The sequence below is a fragment of the Hemiscyllium ocellatum genome, chromosome 5 (genome assembly GCF_020745735.1).
Source record: "Hemiscyllium ocellatum isolate sHemOce1 chromosome 5, sHemOce1.pat.X.cur, whole genome shotgun sequence".
Classification (NCBI taxonomy): Eukaryota; Metazoa; Chordata; class Chondrichthyes; order Orectolobiformes; family Hemiscylliidae; genus Hemiscyllium; species Hemiscyllium ocellatum.
The window spans coordinates 58003745-58021429 of record NC_083405.1 but is presented as its reverse complement, the minus strand read 5'-3'; the positions used below and the strand labels follow the sequence as shown (position 1 = coordinate 58021429).

At 47.2% G+C, this 17685-nt stretch overlaps 1 protein-coding gene and 1 long non-coding RNA gene across 3 annotated transcripts in view; one reads left to right on the top strand and one right to left on the bottom strand.

Annotated features, from left to right (window-relative positions):
- Positions 1-236: 236 nt before the first annotated feature.
- Positions 237-9478, bottom strand: LOC132815703 (uncharacterized). Of its 2 annotated transcripts, none has more exons than XR_009644697.1 (3): positions 9416-9478; positions 2835-2907; positions 237-535 (listed from the first exon to the last, which is right to left on the bottom strand). It is a non-coding gene; the product is annotated as an uncharacterized LOC132815703 (long non-coding RNA). The 2 variants fall into 2 exon arrangements; XR_009644696.1 differs by having other exon boundaries at positions 9370-9452.
- zgc:85777 (uncharacterized protein LOC405871 homolog) overlaps positions 8806-17685 on the top strand; it is a 76306-nt gene continuing 67426 nt past the window's right edge. Inside the window, exon 1 of the mRNA XM_060824778.1 lies at positions 8806-8989. Within this exon, the coding sequence (XP_060680761.1) occupies positions 8831-8989 (159 nt within the window). The 5' untranslated portion in view covers positions 8806-8830. The remainder of the gene's footprint in view (positions 8990-17685) is intronic.

The following is a 17685-nucleotide window of genomic DNA, read 5'->3' as shown; positions in this document are numbered from 1 at the left end:
CTGCTCTGAAAATGAAACTGTTCAAGTAGTAAACAATAAATTTGGAACAGATCTCTGTGCTTCAGGGAAATAAGGATTGCAGGCTAAGAAAGTCAATTGCCACATAAGTAACAAAATGGCCAAAGGCCAAAATCCCATTCTTCAGGAAAATTTGCATGTATTTAAGATCTTTCACTAACTCAAGGTGTCCCAAAAGTTGTTTTACACACAGTAAATTATGTTAGAAGTGTAGTCACTGTTTTAATATTGTAAATGCAACAACCAAATTTGTGCACAATGAGGATCACAAAAAAAGACAAACAATAAAATAATATTATTTGCGGTGGTGTTGAGGAATGGCTTATGCCCGAAACGTCGATTCTCCTGCTCCTCTCCAGCTGCCTGGCCTGCTGTGTTTTTCCAGCACCACATTTTTCAACTCTGGTCTCCAGCATCTGCAGTCCTCACTTTCTCCTCCTTGAGGAATAGATGGTCAGACATTGGGAAGAACACTCACTCTTTCATGAAATAGCTCCGTGGGATCTTCTACATTACACTGAAAGGACCAAGGTGACCTCAATTCAACTTATCTTCTAAAGGACAGGTTCTCCAACAGTGCAGAACTCCTCAATGCTCTACTAGCATGCCAGTTTGGATTATGTGACCAAATATGTGGAGTGGCACCTTATACCAATGACGATTTACATTTGATATTAAGAAGTGGACAAGAAAGGGGAAAAAAGTGGGAAGTGGTTAGTGAAAAGTTTCTGTTACTAGGCTAATAATGCAAAGACCCAGTCTAATGATCCAGAGAATGTGAATTAAAATCCCTTTACAGCAGTTGAGGAATTCAACATCAATGAATGAACAACCTGAAGTGAAAAAAAAACAAACTATTTCTTGTGGCAACCATGAAACTGTCAGGATGTCACAAAATCCCATCTGATTCACTGATATCCTTCAGGGAAGGAGTGATTTTTATTTGTTCCAACCTTTATAATTACTTCAGACCCTTTACTGTCTTTTGAATGGAGCAAGTCACTCAATTGTTTGATGGAAAAACTAACAATGGGTAATGAATGCTGAATTTGTTAGCAACACCTGCAACCTTTCAATATATTTTAAAATGTCAATGGGTGGGTAGTGCCAAACTCAAAACGTTACTTGGGTGAGAGTGGTGAAGGGGATGGCAGACACATAGTTGAATCAGTACTTAAGTGAGAGGCCATTTCAGATTAAGGTAAACCTGGGAAGGTGAGGGCAAAAATGTGTTGTGTTGGGGGAAGAGGTTCTAGGGCAAGCTTGATAATCAGTTGAAGACAGGTGGGGAAAAATGCTTCACTTTGTATGGTCAAAGCTGAATGTCAAGAGTCTGCTTGGGGTCATGGGAGCCATCAAGTCCCCCTGCTTCTCAGAAGGATGAATATGTACAAATGAGTGTGCTTCTTAATGCAGGAATGCGTAAAATAAGTATGCTTCTCAGTGGGACAGTGTGAATAAAGTTAGAATCTTAGTTGAAATGGGGAAGAAGAATGTGTAAAAAATAATTGGAGTGCACATGATGAATGTTATGTCTTGTCATAGTAAAATGTGAAGTCTGCTGGTCGAGGGCTAATTTAACCAAAGTGTGCACATCAGACTATTTCAAATTCATATGTTCTAACCTTGATTTTGTGTGATACTGTAATTTTATATTATTATACTTAAGTAGCAGAATTTCTGGCAATTTGAAAAGCAGAGATGTGGGATTGGTTGCAGCAATGGTGATAGCAGAGCTAGGGACACAAAACCAAACCGGTGTTACCACTGACAGGGATGTGTAATTACAGAATAAAAGTCCAAAATTATTGTGTTGTGAATAATGGGCTGGATGCTAGAATTAACAACACATAAGGTAAACATTTTAAAAAAATCAAAACCAAGTAACTTTTTTAGAAATGTTGAAGGAAGGTTTTCTATAATACAACATAGATCTTGTGCAGTTTTTAGAGACCCCTAGATATTTTAAATTTGATCTGTGGATTGTAAGTGGCAACTGCAAAAGCAATGCTTCCCATGCTGCATAATTTATAGAACATAACAAAACCAGTATGTAATGGTATAATTCAACTGATTATTACACACTAAGTATCACATAATCTACAAACTCCCTTTTTTGTTTCATTCCTGAAGACCTTTGTGCCTTGAGATTGTAAGGGCTTTACATCTTAAAAGCATCTGGAAAAGCTTTTGTGAAAAAAAAATTCTATTTCAGAACATTCTGTCCAGAGTTCACTGCAAAATTCTTAAAATGCTACAATTATTTCTAAATTAATATTTTTTATACAATTTGTGGATGCTGCTGCAGAATAAAATGCATTTATACAGAGCATTTCATCACATTCCAAAGTGCTTCAAAGTCAATTAAAAGCTTTTAAAGTGTAAGTTAGGAATTGCGGCAGCCAACTTGTAACCAGCAAGCTCTCACAAACATGACCAAAATCATATTTTTTTTAAAAAAGTAAAATATTTTGAAAGTCTAAAGAACAAATGTGAGCCAAGGCATTGGGTCAATTTTTTCTCATATGCAATTTATATGAAATAATAGATGGCATATTTTTGAAGTAATTTTTTTCTGTAGAAGAATGTCTTGAACACAACAGAAATTGCTGAATTTGTTTTCTTAAGTAGGATCACTGGACCCGAAACATTAACTCAGCTTTCTCTCCACAGATGCTGCCAGACCTGCCAAGTTTTCCCAGTAATTCCTGTATCTGTTTGTGATTTCCAGCATTCCCAGATTTTAGTTTTCTTTCTGTTTAATTCCGTGAACAATTCTGGTACGGAATCGCTAATTACAAGTTCACTAAAATTACCTTTTTTAGACTTCGGTTTATAAAAATATATTTTTCCATCAATGCTTGTGAAGTCACCTTTGTTTCCAGTTTCCTTTTAGAAAAATAAAGAAATGGGTATTTCAGTAACAGTTCAATGCATTTTGCAATCAATGTGTTTGATTTATTTTCACAATAATAAGCAAATACATTGCTCCATAGAGCAGTCAACACTAATGAAATTATTCTGAGTACCAGACTTTGAACTCATTTACATCCAATTTAGCAAGTTGAATGGCATTTATTTTTCAAACCAAGATGTACCAAACAGGTTAAACTTTAACCTAAAGCTGAGTCTCACTTGATTTGATTAGAATAATCTTTAGGGTTTGCATTGATTGATTTTTTTTTAAGCATGTGCCCTGCTTTCATAAAAATATACTGTGTTTGAACCACCATCTTCTGAAGTGTGGGACACACTGGGCCTTTGGCACCCATTAAACAAATTTGCTGGGTTTGCAAAGATTTTTTTTAGATAAAAGCAAGCATTCCAGCTGCTGGATTTAGCAAAGTTTGTGACGACTTTTGGAACAAGTGGTGCAAGTAGTCTACACACACCATAGCTTTAAGGTATTCCACAGTACTATAATAAAAAGCTGAAGTTGCTGCAGAAACTCGAGGCAGCATCAACGAACAGAGAAACAGAGTTAAAGTTTTGAATCCAGAATGCCTCACCTTCAAAATATGAACACCCACAGCCTCGGGCTCTCATTCTGGCCCAAATACATACACCCAGACCCTGCACCATCACAACCCACATGCTCAACCAACTCTGTTTAAACACCTCCACCCAGCAAACCCCAACCCCACTGTTCGTCTTACCCCAATCATTTAACCACACCACCCTCACCCATCCAAATGTTAAAAATCACACAACACCAGGTTATAGTCCAACGGGTTTAATTGGAAGCACTAGCTTTCGGAGTGCCGCGCCTTCATCAGGTGGTTGTCTGGTGACCACTGACCCTCCCCTCCCCTCCCCTCCCCCATCCTGCAATACTGATCTCCTCCCCTCCCATCCTGTGATACTGACCCATCCCTCCCCTCTCCTGATACTGGCCCCCTCCCCATTTCCCTCCCATCCCCCAATACTGACCCCCCCCATCCCCCAATACTGACCCCCCTCCCCGACACTGACCCCCCCATCCCCCGACCCCCTTCCCCTGACAACCGCTCACCCTGATACTGACCCACCCTCCCCGACACTGAACACCCTCTCGCCCGACACTGATCCCCCCTCCCCTAACACCGTTTCTCCCCCAACACTGTTCCCCTCCCCTCCCCTCCTCCGCGACACTGTTCCACCCTCCCCCTGACTGTTCCCCCTTCCCCCGACACTATTCCCTCCTCCCCCGACACTGTTCCACCCTCCCCCCGACTCTGTTCCCCCTCCTCCCCGACACTGTTCCCACTCCCCCTCCCCCCGACACTGTTCCCCCTCCTCCCTGACACTGTTCCCACTCCCCCTCCCCCCGACACTGTTCCCCCTCCTCCCCGACACTGTTCCCACTCCCCCTCCCCCCGACACTGTTCCCCCTCCTCCCTGACACTGTTCCCACTCCCCCTCCCCCCGACACTGTTCCCCCTCCTCCCTGACACTGTTCCCACTCCCCCTCCCCCCGACACTGTTCCCTCACCCTCCCCCGACACTGATCCCCCCCAACACTGCATACCCCTCCCCGTGAAACTGTTCCCCCATCCCCTCCCCTGACACTGTTGCCCCCACTCTCCCTGACACTGTTCCTCCTCCCTGACACTGTTCCCCCTCCTCTCCACTGATTCTGTTCCCTCCCCCCCTGACACTGGTCCCCCCCAACATTATTCCCCTGACACGGTTCCCCCCTGCCCCTGACACTGTTCCCTCTTCCCCCAACTGTTCCCCCTCCACCCGACATTGTTCCCTCCTCCTCTCCCCCTTCCCTCTCCCCCGCGACACTGTTCCCCCCGACACTGTTTCCCCCTCCCCCGACACTTCCCCTCTCCCCCTCCCCCCTGACACTTCCCCTCTCCCCCTCCCCCCTGACACTGTTCCCCCTCCCTCCGACGGTTCCCCCCTCCACCCCGACACTGTTCCCCCCTCCACCCCGACACTGTTCCCCCCTCCCATCGACACTGTTCCCCCCTCCCATCGACACTGTTCCTCATCCCCCTTCCCCTGACACTGTTCCCCCCTCCCCCGCCCTCCTGACACTGGTCCCCCACTCCCTCTCCACCCGACACTGTTCCCCCCCCACCCGACACTGCTCCCCCTCCCCCGACACTGCTCCCCCCTCCCCCTCCCCCGACACTGTTCTCCCCCCTCCCCCGACACTGTTCTCCCCCCCCTCCCGACACTGTTCTCCCCCCCCTCCCGACACTGTTCTCCCCCCTCCCCCTCCCCCGACACTGTTCTCTCCCCCTCCCCCCTCCCGACACTGTTTCCCCCTCCCCCGACACTGTTTCCCCCTCCCCCTCCCCCGACACTGTTTCCCCCTCCCCCTCCCCCGACACTGTTTCCCCCTCCCCCTCCCCCGACACTGTTCTGTCCTCCTCTCCCCCTCCCCCCCCCGACAGTGTTCCCCCTCCCCTCAACACTGTTCCCCCCTCCCCCCGACAATGTTCCCCCACCCTCTCAGTCTCCCATCCCTGACACTGTTTCCCCCTCCCCTTCCCCTTCCCCTTCCCCTTCCCCCTCCCCCCTGACACTGTTCCACCCTCCCCTTCCCACCCTTGACATTGTTCCACCCCTCCCCTTCCCCATGAAACTCTTCCCCCGACACGATTTCCCCCTCCCCGACACTGTTCCCTCTCCTCTTCCCCCCGACACGATTTCCCCCTCCCCTCTGACACTGTTCCCTCCTCTTCTCTATTTGACACTGTTCCCTCCAACACTGTAGCCACCTCCCCGACACTGTTCCCACATCCCCTCCCCCCGACACTGTTCCCCCCTCCCCGACACTGTTATCCCTCCCCCCCAACACTGCTCCCTCTCCCCCTGACACTGTTCACTCCCTGTCCCCCGATACTGCTCCCCCCCCCCCCCCCGCTCTCCTGGCACAGTTCCCCCACACCCCTTCCCCTCGACAATGTCCCCCCTCGTCCCTGACTCTGTTCACTCCCCCCACCCGGCACTGTTCACCCCACCCCCTCCCCTCCGACACTGTTTCTCCCTCCCCCGCCCTCTCCCACACCTGACACTGCTCCCCCCCGACACGGTCCCCCCCCCCCCCCCGACACTTTTCCCTCCCCTCCTCTCGACACTGTTCCCCCCGAAATTGTTCCCCCTCGGCACTGTATACCCAACCTCCCGACACTGTTCCCACCATACCCTCCCCCAACACTGTTCCCCCCTCCCTCTCTGACACTGTTCCCCCCCCCCTAACACTGTTACCCCCATCCCTCCGACACTGTTCCCCCTCCTCCCCGACACTGTTCCCCTCCCCCTCGGCACTGTATACCCATCCTCCCGACACTGTTCGCCCCATCCCTTCCCCCGACACTGTTCCCCCTCCTCTGACACTATTACCCCCTCCCCCCGACACTGTTCCCCCTCTCTCCCCGACACTGTTCCCCTCCCTCTCTCCCCGACACTGTTCCCCTCCCTCTCTCCCCGACACTGTTCCCCTCCCTCTCTCCCCGACACTGTTCCCCTCCCCCTCCCCCTCCCCCGACACTGATCCCCTCCCTCTCCCCCGACACTGATCCCCCCCTCCCCCGACACTGATCCCCCGACACTGTTCCCCCTGACACTGTTCCCACCTCCCCCCCCTTCTGACACTGTTCCCCCCACCCCCTCCCCCTAACACTGTTCTCCCCTCCCCCTGACTCTGTTCCCCTCTCTCAGCCGGCACGGTTCCCCCCCGTCCCCTGATATTGTTGCCCCCACCCTCTCTCTCTCCCATTCCTGACACTGTTTCCCCCCTCCCCGTCCCCCGACACTGTTTCCCCCTCCCCCTCTCCCTGACACTCTTCCCCCCTCCCTCTCCCACCCTTGACACTGTTCCCCCTCCCCCAGCCTCTCCCCCCCGAAACTCTTGCCCCGCCTCCTGACTTGGTTCCCCCTCCCCCCCGACACTGTTCCACCTCCCCCAACACTGTTCCCCTTCCCCCGACTCTGTTCCCCCTCCCCTATTACACTGTTCTCTCCCCCTCCCCCGACACTGTTCCCTCCTCCTCTCCCCCTCCTCTCACCTTGACACTGTTCCCCCCAACACTGTATCCCCCATCCCCCAAAACTGTTCCCCCCATCCTCTCTCCCCGACACTGTTTCCCCTCCACCCCCGACACTGTTCACCCCCGACACTAATCCCTCCCCCTCCCCCAACACTGTTCCCTACTCCTCTCCCCTTCCCTCTCCTCCCCTGGACAGTGTCCCCCCGAAACTGTATCCCCCTCCCCTGACACTGTTGACACCATTCCCTCCCCGACACTCTTCCACCCTCTCTCCCACCCTCGCCCCGACACTGTTACCCCTCCTCCCCGACACTGTTACCCCTCCTCCCCGACACTGTTACCCCTCCTCCCCGACACTGTTCCCTCCCCTCCCCCTCCTCCCGACACTGTTCACCCCGACATTGTCCCCCCGACACTGTACCCCCTCCCCCGCCCTCCTGACACTGTTTCAGCCATCCCCCCGATGCTGTTTCCCCCTCCCCTGACTCTGCTCTGCCCCCCCTCCCCCCACCGGCACAGTTCCCCTCTCCTTCTCCCCTCCGACACTGTTCCCCCCACTCCCTCCCTCTCCCAACCCTGACACTGTTTCCCTACTCTCCCTCCCCCGACACTGTTGCCCCTCTGACTCTGTTCCTCCACCCGACACTGTTCCCCCTCCACCCGACACTGTTCCCCCTCCCCCGACACTGTTCCCCGCTCCCCCCCTGACGCTGACTCCCACCCTCCCCCTGACACTGATCCCCACTCCCCCTGACACTGACCCCCCTCTCCCCCTGACACTGATCCCCACTCCCCCTGACACTGATTCCACCCTCCCCCTGACACTGATCCCCACTCCCCCTGACACTGACCCCCCTCTCCCCCTGACACTGACCCCCCTCTCCCCCTGACACTGACCTCCCCCTCCCCCTGACACTGACCTCCCCCTCCCCCTGACACTGACCTCCCCCTCCCCCTGACACTGATTCCACCCTCCCCCTGACACTGATTCCATCCTCCCCCTGACACTGATCCCCCTCCCCCGACACTGACCTCCCCCTCACCCTGACACTGACCCCCCTCCCCCTGACACTGATCCTGCCCTCCCCTGACACTGACCCTCCTCTCCCCCTGACACTGATTCCACCCTCCCCCTGACACTGATCCCCACTCCCCCTGACACTGATCCCCACTCCCCCTGACACTGACCCCCCTCCCCCTGACACTGACCCCCCTCCCCCTGATCCCCCTCCCCCTGATCCCCCTCCCCCTGACACTGACCCCCCTCCCCCTGACACTGACCCCCCTCCCCCTGACACTGACCCCCCCCTGACACTGACCCCCCTCCCCTGACATTGATCCCCCCCTCCCCTGACATTGATCCCCCCCTCCCCTGACATTGATCTCCCCTGACATTGATCCCCTCCCCTGACATTGATCCCCCCCTCCCCTGACATTGATTCCCCCCCTCCCCTGACATTGATCCCCCCCCTCCCCTGACATTGATCCCCCCCTCCCCTGACATTGATCTCCCCTGACATTGATCCCCTCCCCTGACATTGATCCCCCCTCCCCTGACATTGATCCCCTCCTCCCCTGACACTGACCCTCCCTCCCCCTGACATTGATCCCCCTCCCCTGACATTGATCCCCTCCCTCCCCCTGACATTGATCCCCCTCCCCTGACATTGATCCCCTCCCTCCCCTGACATTGATCCCCTCCCTCCCCTGACATTGATCCCCTCCCTCCCCCTGACATTGATCCCCCTCCCCTGACATTGATCCCCCCTCCCCCTGACACTGACCCCCCTGTCCCAGGGCCCCGCGCCTGCGCACTCTCGGTCGCCATGGCCTCCTGCTGGTGTCGGTTGCTCCTCCGGAGCCGGGGCCCGTTGGGGAGCCGCTGTTACTCGCAGAAGGCGGCCCGTTACACCGAGTCCGTGTCACCCCCTCAGGACATTATCTACACCCCGGAGCACTACAGCCTGAGAGACTCCCTCCGCAAGGTAAATCTGCAGGCTCGGCCCCCGGGGCCCCTCTCCCTCTCCCGGGCCTGCCCGGAGGCGGTGAGCTCTGCTGCAGGTCAGGGTGGGGAGTGTGCTGCTGCCTGAGTGCGGCCCGGCCCGGCCCGGCCCTGCCCCTGCCCGGATGGGGGCCGCCTGTCTCTGGTTCCGCAGGAATTGCTGTAGGACCTGGGCATCACCCGGGGGGGGGATGGGGATGGGGATGGGTGGGTGGGGGAATCGCTGGTAACTCCCTCCCATTTGGAGTTTTCTCCCTGAAGCTGCTGCCAGACCTTCGGCTGAGTCCCCTCCAGCTGTTTCTGCTTCACCTCCCCAGCTCCCCGCACTTTTATAACAAAAAAAACATTGTAGTTTGTCTTAACTGATGGTTCAGCCTTGGCCCCGGTGAAACGAAACCACAGTCGTCACCTTGGAGCTGGGCATTCGCTTCAGCAAGAGGACAGACAGGAGGCTGTTAGCAACGAGGCAGATTTCGAAATGTCACCTCAGCGATTTATTCACAGTCTCGATAACGCTCATTTATTAGTTCTGGAAGCTGAAAACAGAACTTGCACAAGTGGATAGCAGGTTAGAGAATGGTGCGAGCAAAACCAGCTCATTTGGCCCATCGTGTCAGTACAGAATCTAGGACAATAACCAGTGCCACTCCCCCACCTCTTCTGAAAGCATCAAAGTAGACTTCACCTCATTGACAGCGTGTTTTAGATCCCCATTACTTGTTAAATCTTTTGTTTCTATGTTGTTTCTCTTTTGTTGACAGTCATCTTAAATTGGTGTCCCCTTAATTTTCAAGACTGCTGACACCTTTGAGTTTTATTCACAACTGAAGTTCTTATCCGAGGACAATTCTCATTTCTTTTGATACACGCACAAGTTTATGCATTTATGAGTGTGATGCCCAGAACTAGACATGGTATTTAACTGGAGACCACACTGGTTGTTTGAGATTTGTACTCTGTGCCTCCTTTGATAAAGACATATTTCTAGTATAATGTATAATTAATTAAACTGCTTTCTCTTTCAAGGATATATATATACTACCAGAGCCCTCTACTCTTACACCCTTATTAAAATTGCAACCATTATGTTGCATCTCCCTGTTTTACTTCCCCAAATTTATCACTTCCTACTCCTTTCCATTACACTTCTACTACTTGTTCATCCATTCCAGCAGCAAGTCTAAATTCTCTTGAACTCTGTACTTTCAACCTTACAGTACACAAATGTTGTTATCCCCAAATGGATAACTCTACAATAAACCTCCTGCCATCTAAAGAACAATTGTTCATCACTAAACAGAAAAGAATTGAAGATGCGGGAAGTCAGAAACTGAAGTAGTCACTGGAGCTGAAACATTAACTCTGCTTTCTCCCTCTGTTTTCTCAGCTGCCAGACGTGCTGAGTTTTCCCAGCAATTTCTGTTCTTGTAATTGTTTATCACAACTCAGCTTCTTGCTCTTCAGCCAATTTCATATTTGTGCTGTCATTGTGTATTTAGTTGCATGGGCTGTAAATTTGTGGACAAGCGTGGGGGTTGGTTTCGCTCATTTGACTGGATAGCTGTTTTGCAATGTGGAGTGATGCCAACAGCATGGGTCAATTCCGGCACAGGGTGAGGTTATGAAGGGTTCTCCTTCTCAAACCCTTCCTTTGACTGAGCTGTGGTGACTCTAACGTTAAACCACCACCACTTGGTCTTTCCCTAGTACAGAGTACCCTGATGGTCCAATACATCTATGGTGACTTTACCTTTATATTTTAAGTTTTACCTCCTGCAGTGTCTCAAGTCCCTCCTCTTTCAGTATGACTGAGGCAGCAGCACCTTCCATGATAGATACATATTATAGTAATTCAATATTAATTTAGTCTCTCAGCCAACCTTCATGCTTTCCCCCTAGTAAGTCCCATTTCTCAGTTTACCATTTTTAAAAAATATACCTATAGAATACATTGTGAAATTTGTCACTTATTTTCTTTCAAATAAACCTTAAATATATTAAATAGAAATACTGTAACAAAAACAAAAATCAAATGGTCAACAAAAACTTACAGAACTGCAACAGAAATTTATCAAAACATTGTCATTAGCGAGGATGACACACCCTTGTCCCTCTACATTTCCAGGCAGAAGTGGGCACTGCAGATGCTGGAGTTAGAGTCAAGATTAGAGTGGTGCTGGAAAAGCACAGCAGGTCAGGCTGCATCTGAGGAGCAGGAAAATCAACGTTTCAGGCCAAAGCCCTTCATCAGGAATGAGGCTCATTCCTGATGAAGGGCTTTGGCCCGAAACATAGATTTTCCTGCTCCTCGGATGCTGTCTGACTTCCACGTTACCACATACCCTGTTCCAACCTTTTATAATTTCAAAGATTTCTATTTCTCAACATGCATAAAGTGCATTGATATAACAAATAAATATCGTAGGCTTTCAAGTCTGTGCTTTTGTCTGTCCTGTTATTGGTCATCATCCCAGGACATCAGCATTCTAACCTATCTGAGCTGGTGCATACCCCAAAACTGTACACAGCAATCTAACTGAGCTGTTTTAAAACTTATGTTGGAGGAAGCCATTAAGCTCTCTGCTTTGAAAGAAAATTCAATTAGCCTCACTCACTTGCATTTTTCAATATTGAATTCAACACCTTCAAATAGTGAACCCACTCTCATTCCTTCCCTTTCTTTTAGCCTTATTTGTTACATTCCCTATCAGTTCTCTCTCCCCTCCTGCACTTCAATTGTACTGTCTGATCTTTCCAATCTGGCAGTTAGACACACCATTGTTCTAACATTCTCACATTCCAGTCACTTAATCTGAACTATCAACATCCCCTGGCACTCCACCCATCCCTCCCACTGCATAAATGCTGGCTCCTCCGCACTTCATGATAGCTCTGATGAAGTCATCTGGACTCAATGTTAGTTTGCTCTTTTTCCATGGATGTTGTCTGACCTGCTGTGATTGCCAATATTTTTTGTTTTCAGTGTGTTTTTCTATAGCCCTGCAAGTGTTAGAGGCTCAACATTACCACTTTGCTTTTGTATTCTTTGCCAATGGTTATAAAATCTGGAATTCTGTTCAGGGAGTTTTAATGAGGATGGGTACTGCCCTTACTTTTCTTTGAGCCCCCCAAACCTCCAGCTTTTCCGCAGGGCCATTTACTTCCACTCAGAGTGCGCTCAGGTTTTTAGTCACTGAATGAATTTTAATCAACATTTTACCAATATCCCATCGCAGCTTTCTTTGGACTGCTAAAGGATTAACTATACTTCATGATGCTATGAACAGCAAATTTTGATATAAGTTACAGTAGACCCATATTCAAATTATCAATATAAGCAATGGACAATAATGATTGCTGTTTTTGATTTTGGAGAAGATTTGTAGCTCAGGCTGTGGATCAGGTTGTAAGTTTGCTCGCTGAGCTGGTAAATTTGTTCTCGAGACACTTTGTCACCATGTTAGGTAGTAGCATCATCAGTGAGCCTCCGATGAAGTGCTTGTGTTCTCTCCTGCTTGCTACTTATTTGTCTTGGTCTTTGTGGTGGTGGTATTGCTTCCAGTTCTTTGTTTGATAGGTTGGTAAATCCAAATCAATTTGTTTGTTAATGGAGTTCCGGTTTGAATGCCAGATCTCTAGGAATTCCCATGCATGTCTTTGTTTAGCCTGTCCCAGGATGGATGTATTGTTCCAGTCAAACCAGTGTTGCTCTTCAGCTGTGTGGGTGGATACTAGTGATAGTTGGTCATGTCTTTTGGTGGCTATTTGCTGCTCATGTATCCTGGTGGCTAGTTTCCTGCCTGTCTGTCCAAAGTAATGTTTGTTGCAGTCTTTGCAGGGTATTTTGTATATGACGTCCATTCTGTTGGTATGGGGTCCTTTAAATTTATCAGGAGCTGTTTCAGCGTGGTGGTAGGTTTGTGGGCTACCATGATACCTAGGGACCCGAGTAGTCTGTGGCAGACTGCGCTTATCGGGTACCCATTGGTCCTGAATACATTATACAGGTGCTTTTCCATGGCTTCTTTTAGTTCATAGGTGCTGCAGTGTGTTGTGGCTCGTTAAATAATGTCTTGATGCAGCTCTGTTTGTGGATGTTAGGATGGTTGTTCCTGTAGTTGAGTATCTGGTCAGTGTGTGTGGCTTTCCTGTAAATGCTGGTCTGTAGAACGAAAAGCCAATGGAGAGTTATCATGATGTCTAGGAAGGGGAGCCTGTTATTGTTCTCCTCTTTGGTGAACTTTATATACGTGTAAGGATGAAGTTTGTGTTTGTAGGTTTCATCTAATTTGTATTTCATAATGTCAAAGTGCCATCCACATAGTGGACCCAAAGCTTGGGCTGGAATGTGGGAAGAACTGTTTGTCCTAACCTCCGCATAACTGCTTCTGCTACGAGTCCTGATGTTGATGACCCCATTGGCATCTCATTGATCTGTTTAAAGATCTTGCCGTTGAAGGTGAAGTGGGTCATGAGGCACAGGTCTAATGTTTTGAAGATGCTATCCTTGCTGATGGAATTGGTGCTTTAAGGTGTTTGTGTCCTTGGTTTGTCTAGCAGTGAGGCCAGTGTTTCTTTGGCCAGGGTGATGTTTATTGATGTGAATAGGGCTGTCATATCAAAAGAAACCTCGACCTCGTCCTACAACTTGTTCTCCAGCAGGCAGTGAGACAGACAGTAGCATCAACACCAAGCAGAAGAAAGAAGGTAACACCCTCAACATACCCAGAAAGGAAAGCCCTGGAAGGACTCAGCAAAGACAAAAATGTTGTAATTTTACTGGCAGACAAAGGGCGGATGACCATCATCCTGAACAGAACACAATACATTGAAAAAGCAAACACACTACTTGCAGATACCGATACCTACCAACAGATGGAGATGGACCTGATTCCACACCTTAAAAACCGTGTTACAACATCCCTGAGGAAACTTCACAAGACAGGTGAAATTAACAAGGCAGACCTCCAAAGAATGAAACCTGAAGGAACCAACACACCCTGTTTCTACAGATTAGCAAAGGTATATGAACAAGGGGCCCCCCTCAGACCCACAGTCTCATGGGACACTGACAGACAGACTAGCAAAGGAACTGCAACGCAAACTGAAACACCTTGTAGAAGATTCCAGCCACTTCATCTACTCCATCCAGGAATTCTTTAACATCATCAGACTCCAAGGTAGAGGACAACGAGGTCATGGTTTCCTTTGACGTGACAGCCCTATTCACACAAATAAACATCACCCTAACCAAAGAAGCACTGGCCTCACTGCTAGACGAATCAAGGACATAAACACCTTACAGCCTAATGATTGCTTGACTCAATCTACTTGAACGTTACTGTGTATTTCCAACTAATCTGACAAAACTGCTCTCAATTCTAACGCTGTTCTGTCTCTCTCAACTACTTTTAATTGTATGTTTTAGTCTTAGTAACCACTGATAGGCATGTCAACATGGTAGTAGATGGAGCATATCTGTTTTATGCTTAGTTATTTTAGTATTGTCCATAGGCTACATATAACATTGACTTTACTGCCATTGTGTAAAACCTTGAATTAATCTATATTGAATTTTAACTGGCACTATTTTTTGCATTTGTGTAGTTTTATGGGTCCTTTTTCATATCATCAACTTTACTCCAATCACGTGCATTTCAAGTTAATAAGTAATAAAATGCTGAAGATTACAATTTAAAGTGACTTCACTGATACATGATTGTTTTGGCTGTTTGATCACTTTGATACATGTTTAGTTATTGGCAAACTATTTCTTGTTTTATTCAGAGCTAACTCTAGTGACACTTGTTTAGCCCACAAATATTGTTGTCTCATCACATGTAGTGCTTTTAGAAATCCACCTTTTATTAAAAAGTAGGTCTTGTCATTGGAGATGAAGTGGGTTGTGTGGCACAGGTCTATTAGTTTGAGGATGCTGTCCTTGCTGATGGAGTTGGTGCTGTCAGGTGTTTGTGCCCTTTGTTTGTCTAGCAGTGAGGCCAGTGTTTCTTTGTCAGCTTTCATCTTTGTCTGATCCCTGCTTTTAAATATTTCAACTGGTTGGTAAGTACAGTGAATTACTTCATATTGCAGCTGATTTGGAAAAGTTATTGAAGTGGACAGTGTCAGCGATTATGGCACTGTTTGAACTGAACTTATTACCAAAAGTAATTTTGTTAAAAAGAACCAAAAAGCTGCAGATGCTGGAAATCAAAAACCACATCAGAAATCGCTGGAAAAGCTAAGCAGTTCTGGCAGCACCTGTGGAGAGAAAATAGAGCTTTTCCTGCAAATTCTAATTTTGTTCATAGTTTTATTTTTGTTTGTTAATTAAGCTCCTTCATTGCTTATCAGTGTATGAAGTGAGAACTATATTGTTTGATGCTGATATAATGAATTAACTAAATGTCTATGAAGCATTAGGGGGTATTATTCATTGTCACCTTTTGAAATTTCCTGACTTTAATCTTTCATTATGTAACTAGTAAATTCCCAGTTGATAAATCAACATTGCCTTTTATCAACCATTTCCTGTTATCAACCATTCCTCTTCTGTGATCCGCCATTTCCTTTCATTGTATTTCCTGGTCATGGGTGGAATTATTGACAATTTTATTTTGGTTAATATGCCCTTTTGGATGTGATGGACTTGGCTAAATCCACAGTAATCAAGTGTTGATGGAAAAGTATTTTCCTGTAATTCTTTATTTTCCATGAGACTGTGCTTGTTTTCAATTCTCTTTCAGAGGATATCAAACTGAAAGATGGTAATTGTAGTTGATATGGCATGCTGATTGATATTTTGCGGTTAGATGTTAATTGAGTCTTTTCATTGCCTGGTCATATTTATGACTCTACAAGTAAGGTTTTACATGACTTGTTCAAATTGGAATGGCAGAAATATTAGAAATTATATAGTTAAACGTAGGATACTTTACAAATGTGCATCTACAAATCTAACATCCATGGCGCAACTTTTTCATTATGCTGTCTTATAACATTCATTATCATAGTATTTATTTTGATAGCTGTACCCATTACAGATGTTTCCTCTTTCAGATCTTAAACGTTGTCACTAATATTCAAAAAGGTCAAAAGATAATTTGTGCCATATTAGATGGTTCTAGGCTAATCAGATATTTTACACTACTTGTACTAAATGCAGCTTAAAATTGCCAATACTTAAATCTTTATATTTAAAACAAAATAGAATCTGTCTACAGTTTTTAAAAACGCAATTATTCCACAAATGGGAGATGCTTAACGTTTTGAGAGAATTTCTTTTGGTGACAATGAAGTAGCATTGAAACTAGTGATACACTACCCAAATATCTGTCCTTTTTTTATTATACAAGTTCCTATGACAACATTTATAATGGATTGTTTTCTATGTAAACGTGTGATTACAGCAGTTGCTAGCAGTAATTACTGATTACTTAGATGCATATTACAGTTGTGCTAGTTCTAGAATATTCTCCAGTATGAATCAATACTGTAAAAGGAGAAAACTGAAAGCAGGAATTGGAGAAACAAAAACATGGATGCCAAGTTTAAATCAAGTTGGGATAAAATTTTACTGCTTGGAGTGCAAATGGATACTCACCTTTCGCATTCCTTTATTCATCGCATCTGAATTAACTTTGTAGTCACTTATCCATCCTGTTAATGTTAAATTCCCCCCAAAAAAATCATGAGTTTGAGCTGTTACAGATGAGAGAGAGAGAGATGTTGAATAAATTTCCCTTCTTCTCCAATGTTGGCAAAAGGCAACTAGATATATTTTATAGGAGCATTTTATCCATTTGAAAACAAACTTTAATGGACAGATACAAACAGGCTTTTTTATACGCCTTAATCGTAAACATATTGTTTTCCCTGTAACACCTGAAAAATAATTGCACCAAACACTCACTCACTCTTTTACTAGATATACATGCACAAGAAGAAATGGTTTCCAGAGATCTGCCATCCACTTAGATTACTAAATCACTTGGTTAAAGATGCTTTAAAATGATGGTTAAAATGTTGCAAACCTGACCAATTTTCTCATTTGCGTGAATGTAATCAAACTTGGAAGTTTTTGGCTTTTCCAGACAACCCTATCGGAAAGATGGTGTGAAACTTGAAAGGGTTCAGAAAAGATTTACAAGGATGTTGCCAAGGTTGGAGGATTTGAGCTATAGGGAGAGGCTGAACAGGCTGGGGCTGTTTTCCCTGGGGTGTCGGAGCTGACAGGTGACCTTGTGGAGGTTTACAAAATTATGAGGGGCATGGATAGGGTAAACAGGCAAAGTCTTTTCCCTGGGGTGGGGGAATCCAGAACTAGAGGGCATAGGTGAGAGGGGAAAGATATAAAAGAGACCGAAGGGGCAACTTTTCACAGGGTGGTACGTGTATGGAATACGCTGCCAGAGGAAGTGGAGGAGGCTGGTACAATCGCAAATGTGTTGCTGGTCAAAGCACAGCAGGCCAGGCAGCATCTCAGGAATAGAGAATTCGACGTTTCGAGCATAAGCCCTTCATCAGGAATAAGAGAGAGACAGCCAAGCAGGCTAAGATAAAAGGTAGGGAGGAGGGACTAGGGGGAGGGGCGATGGAGGTGGGATAGGTGGAAGGAGGTCAAGGTGAGGGTGATCGGAGGAGATGACCTGGGGGGTGCAGTGAGAGAGGGACTCACTG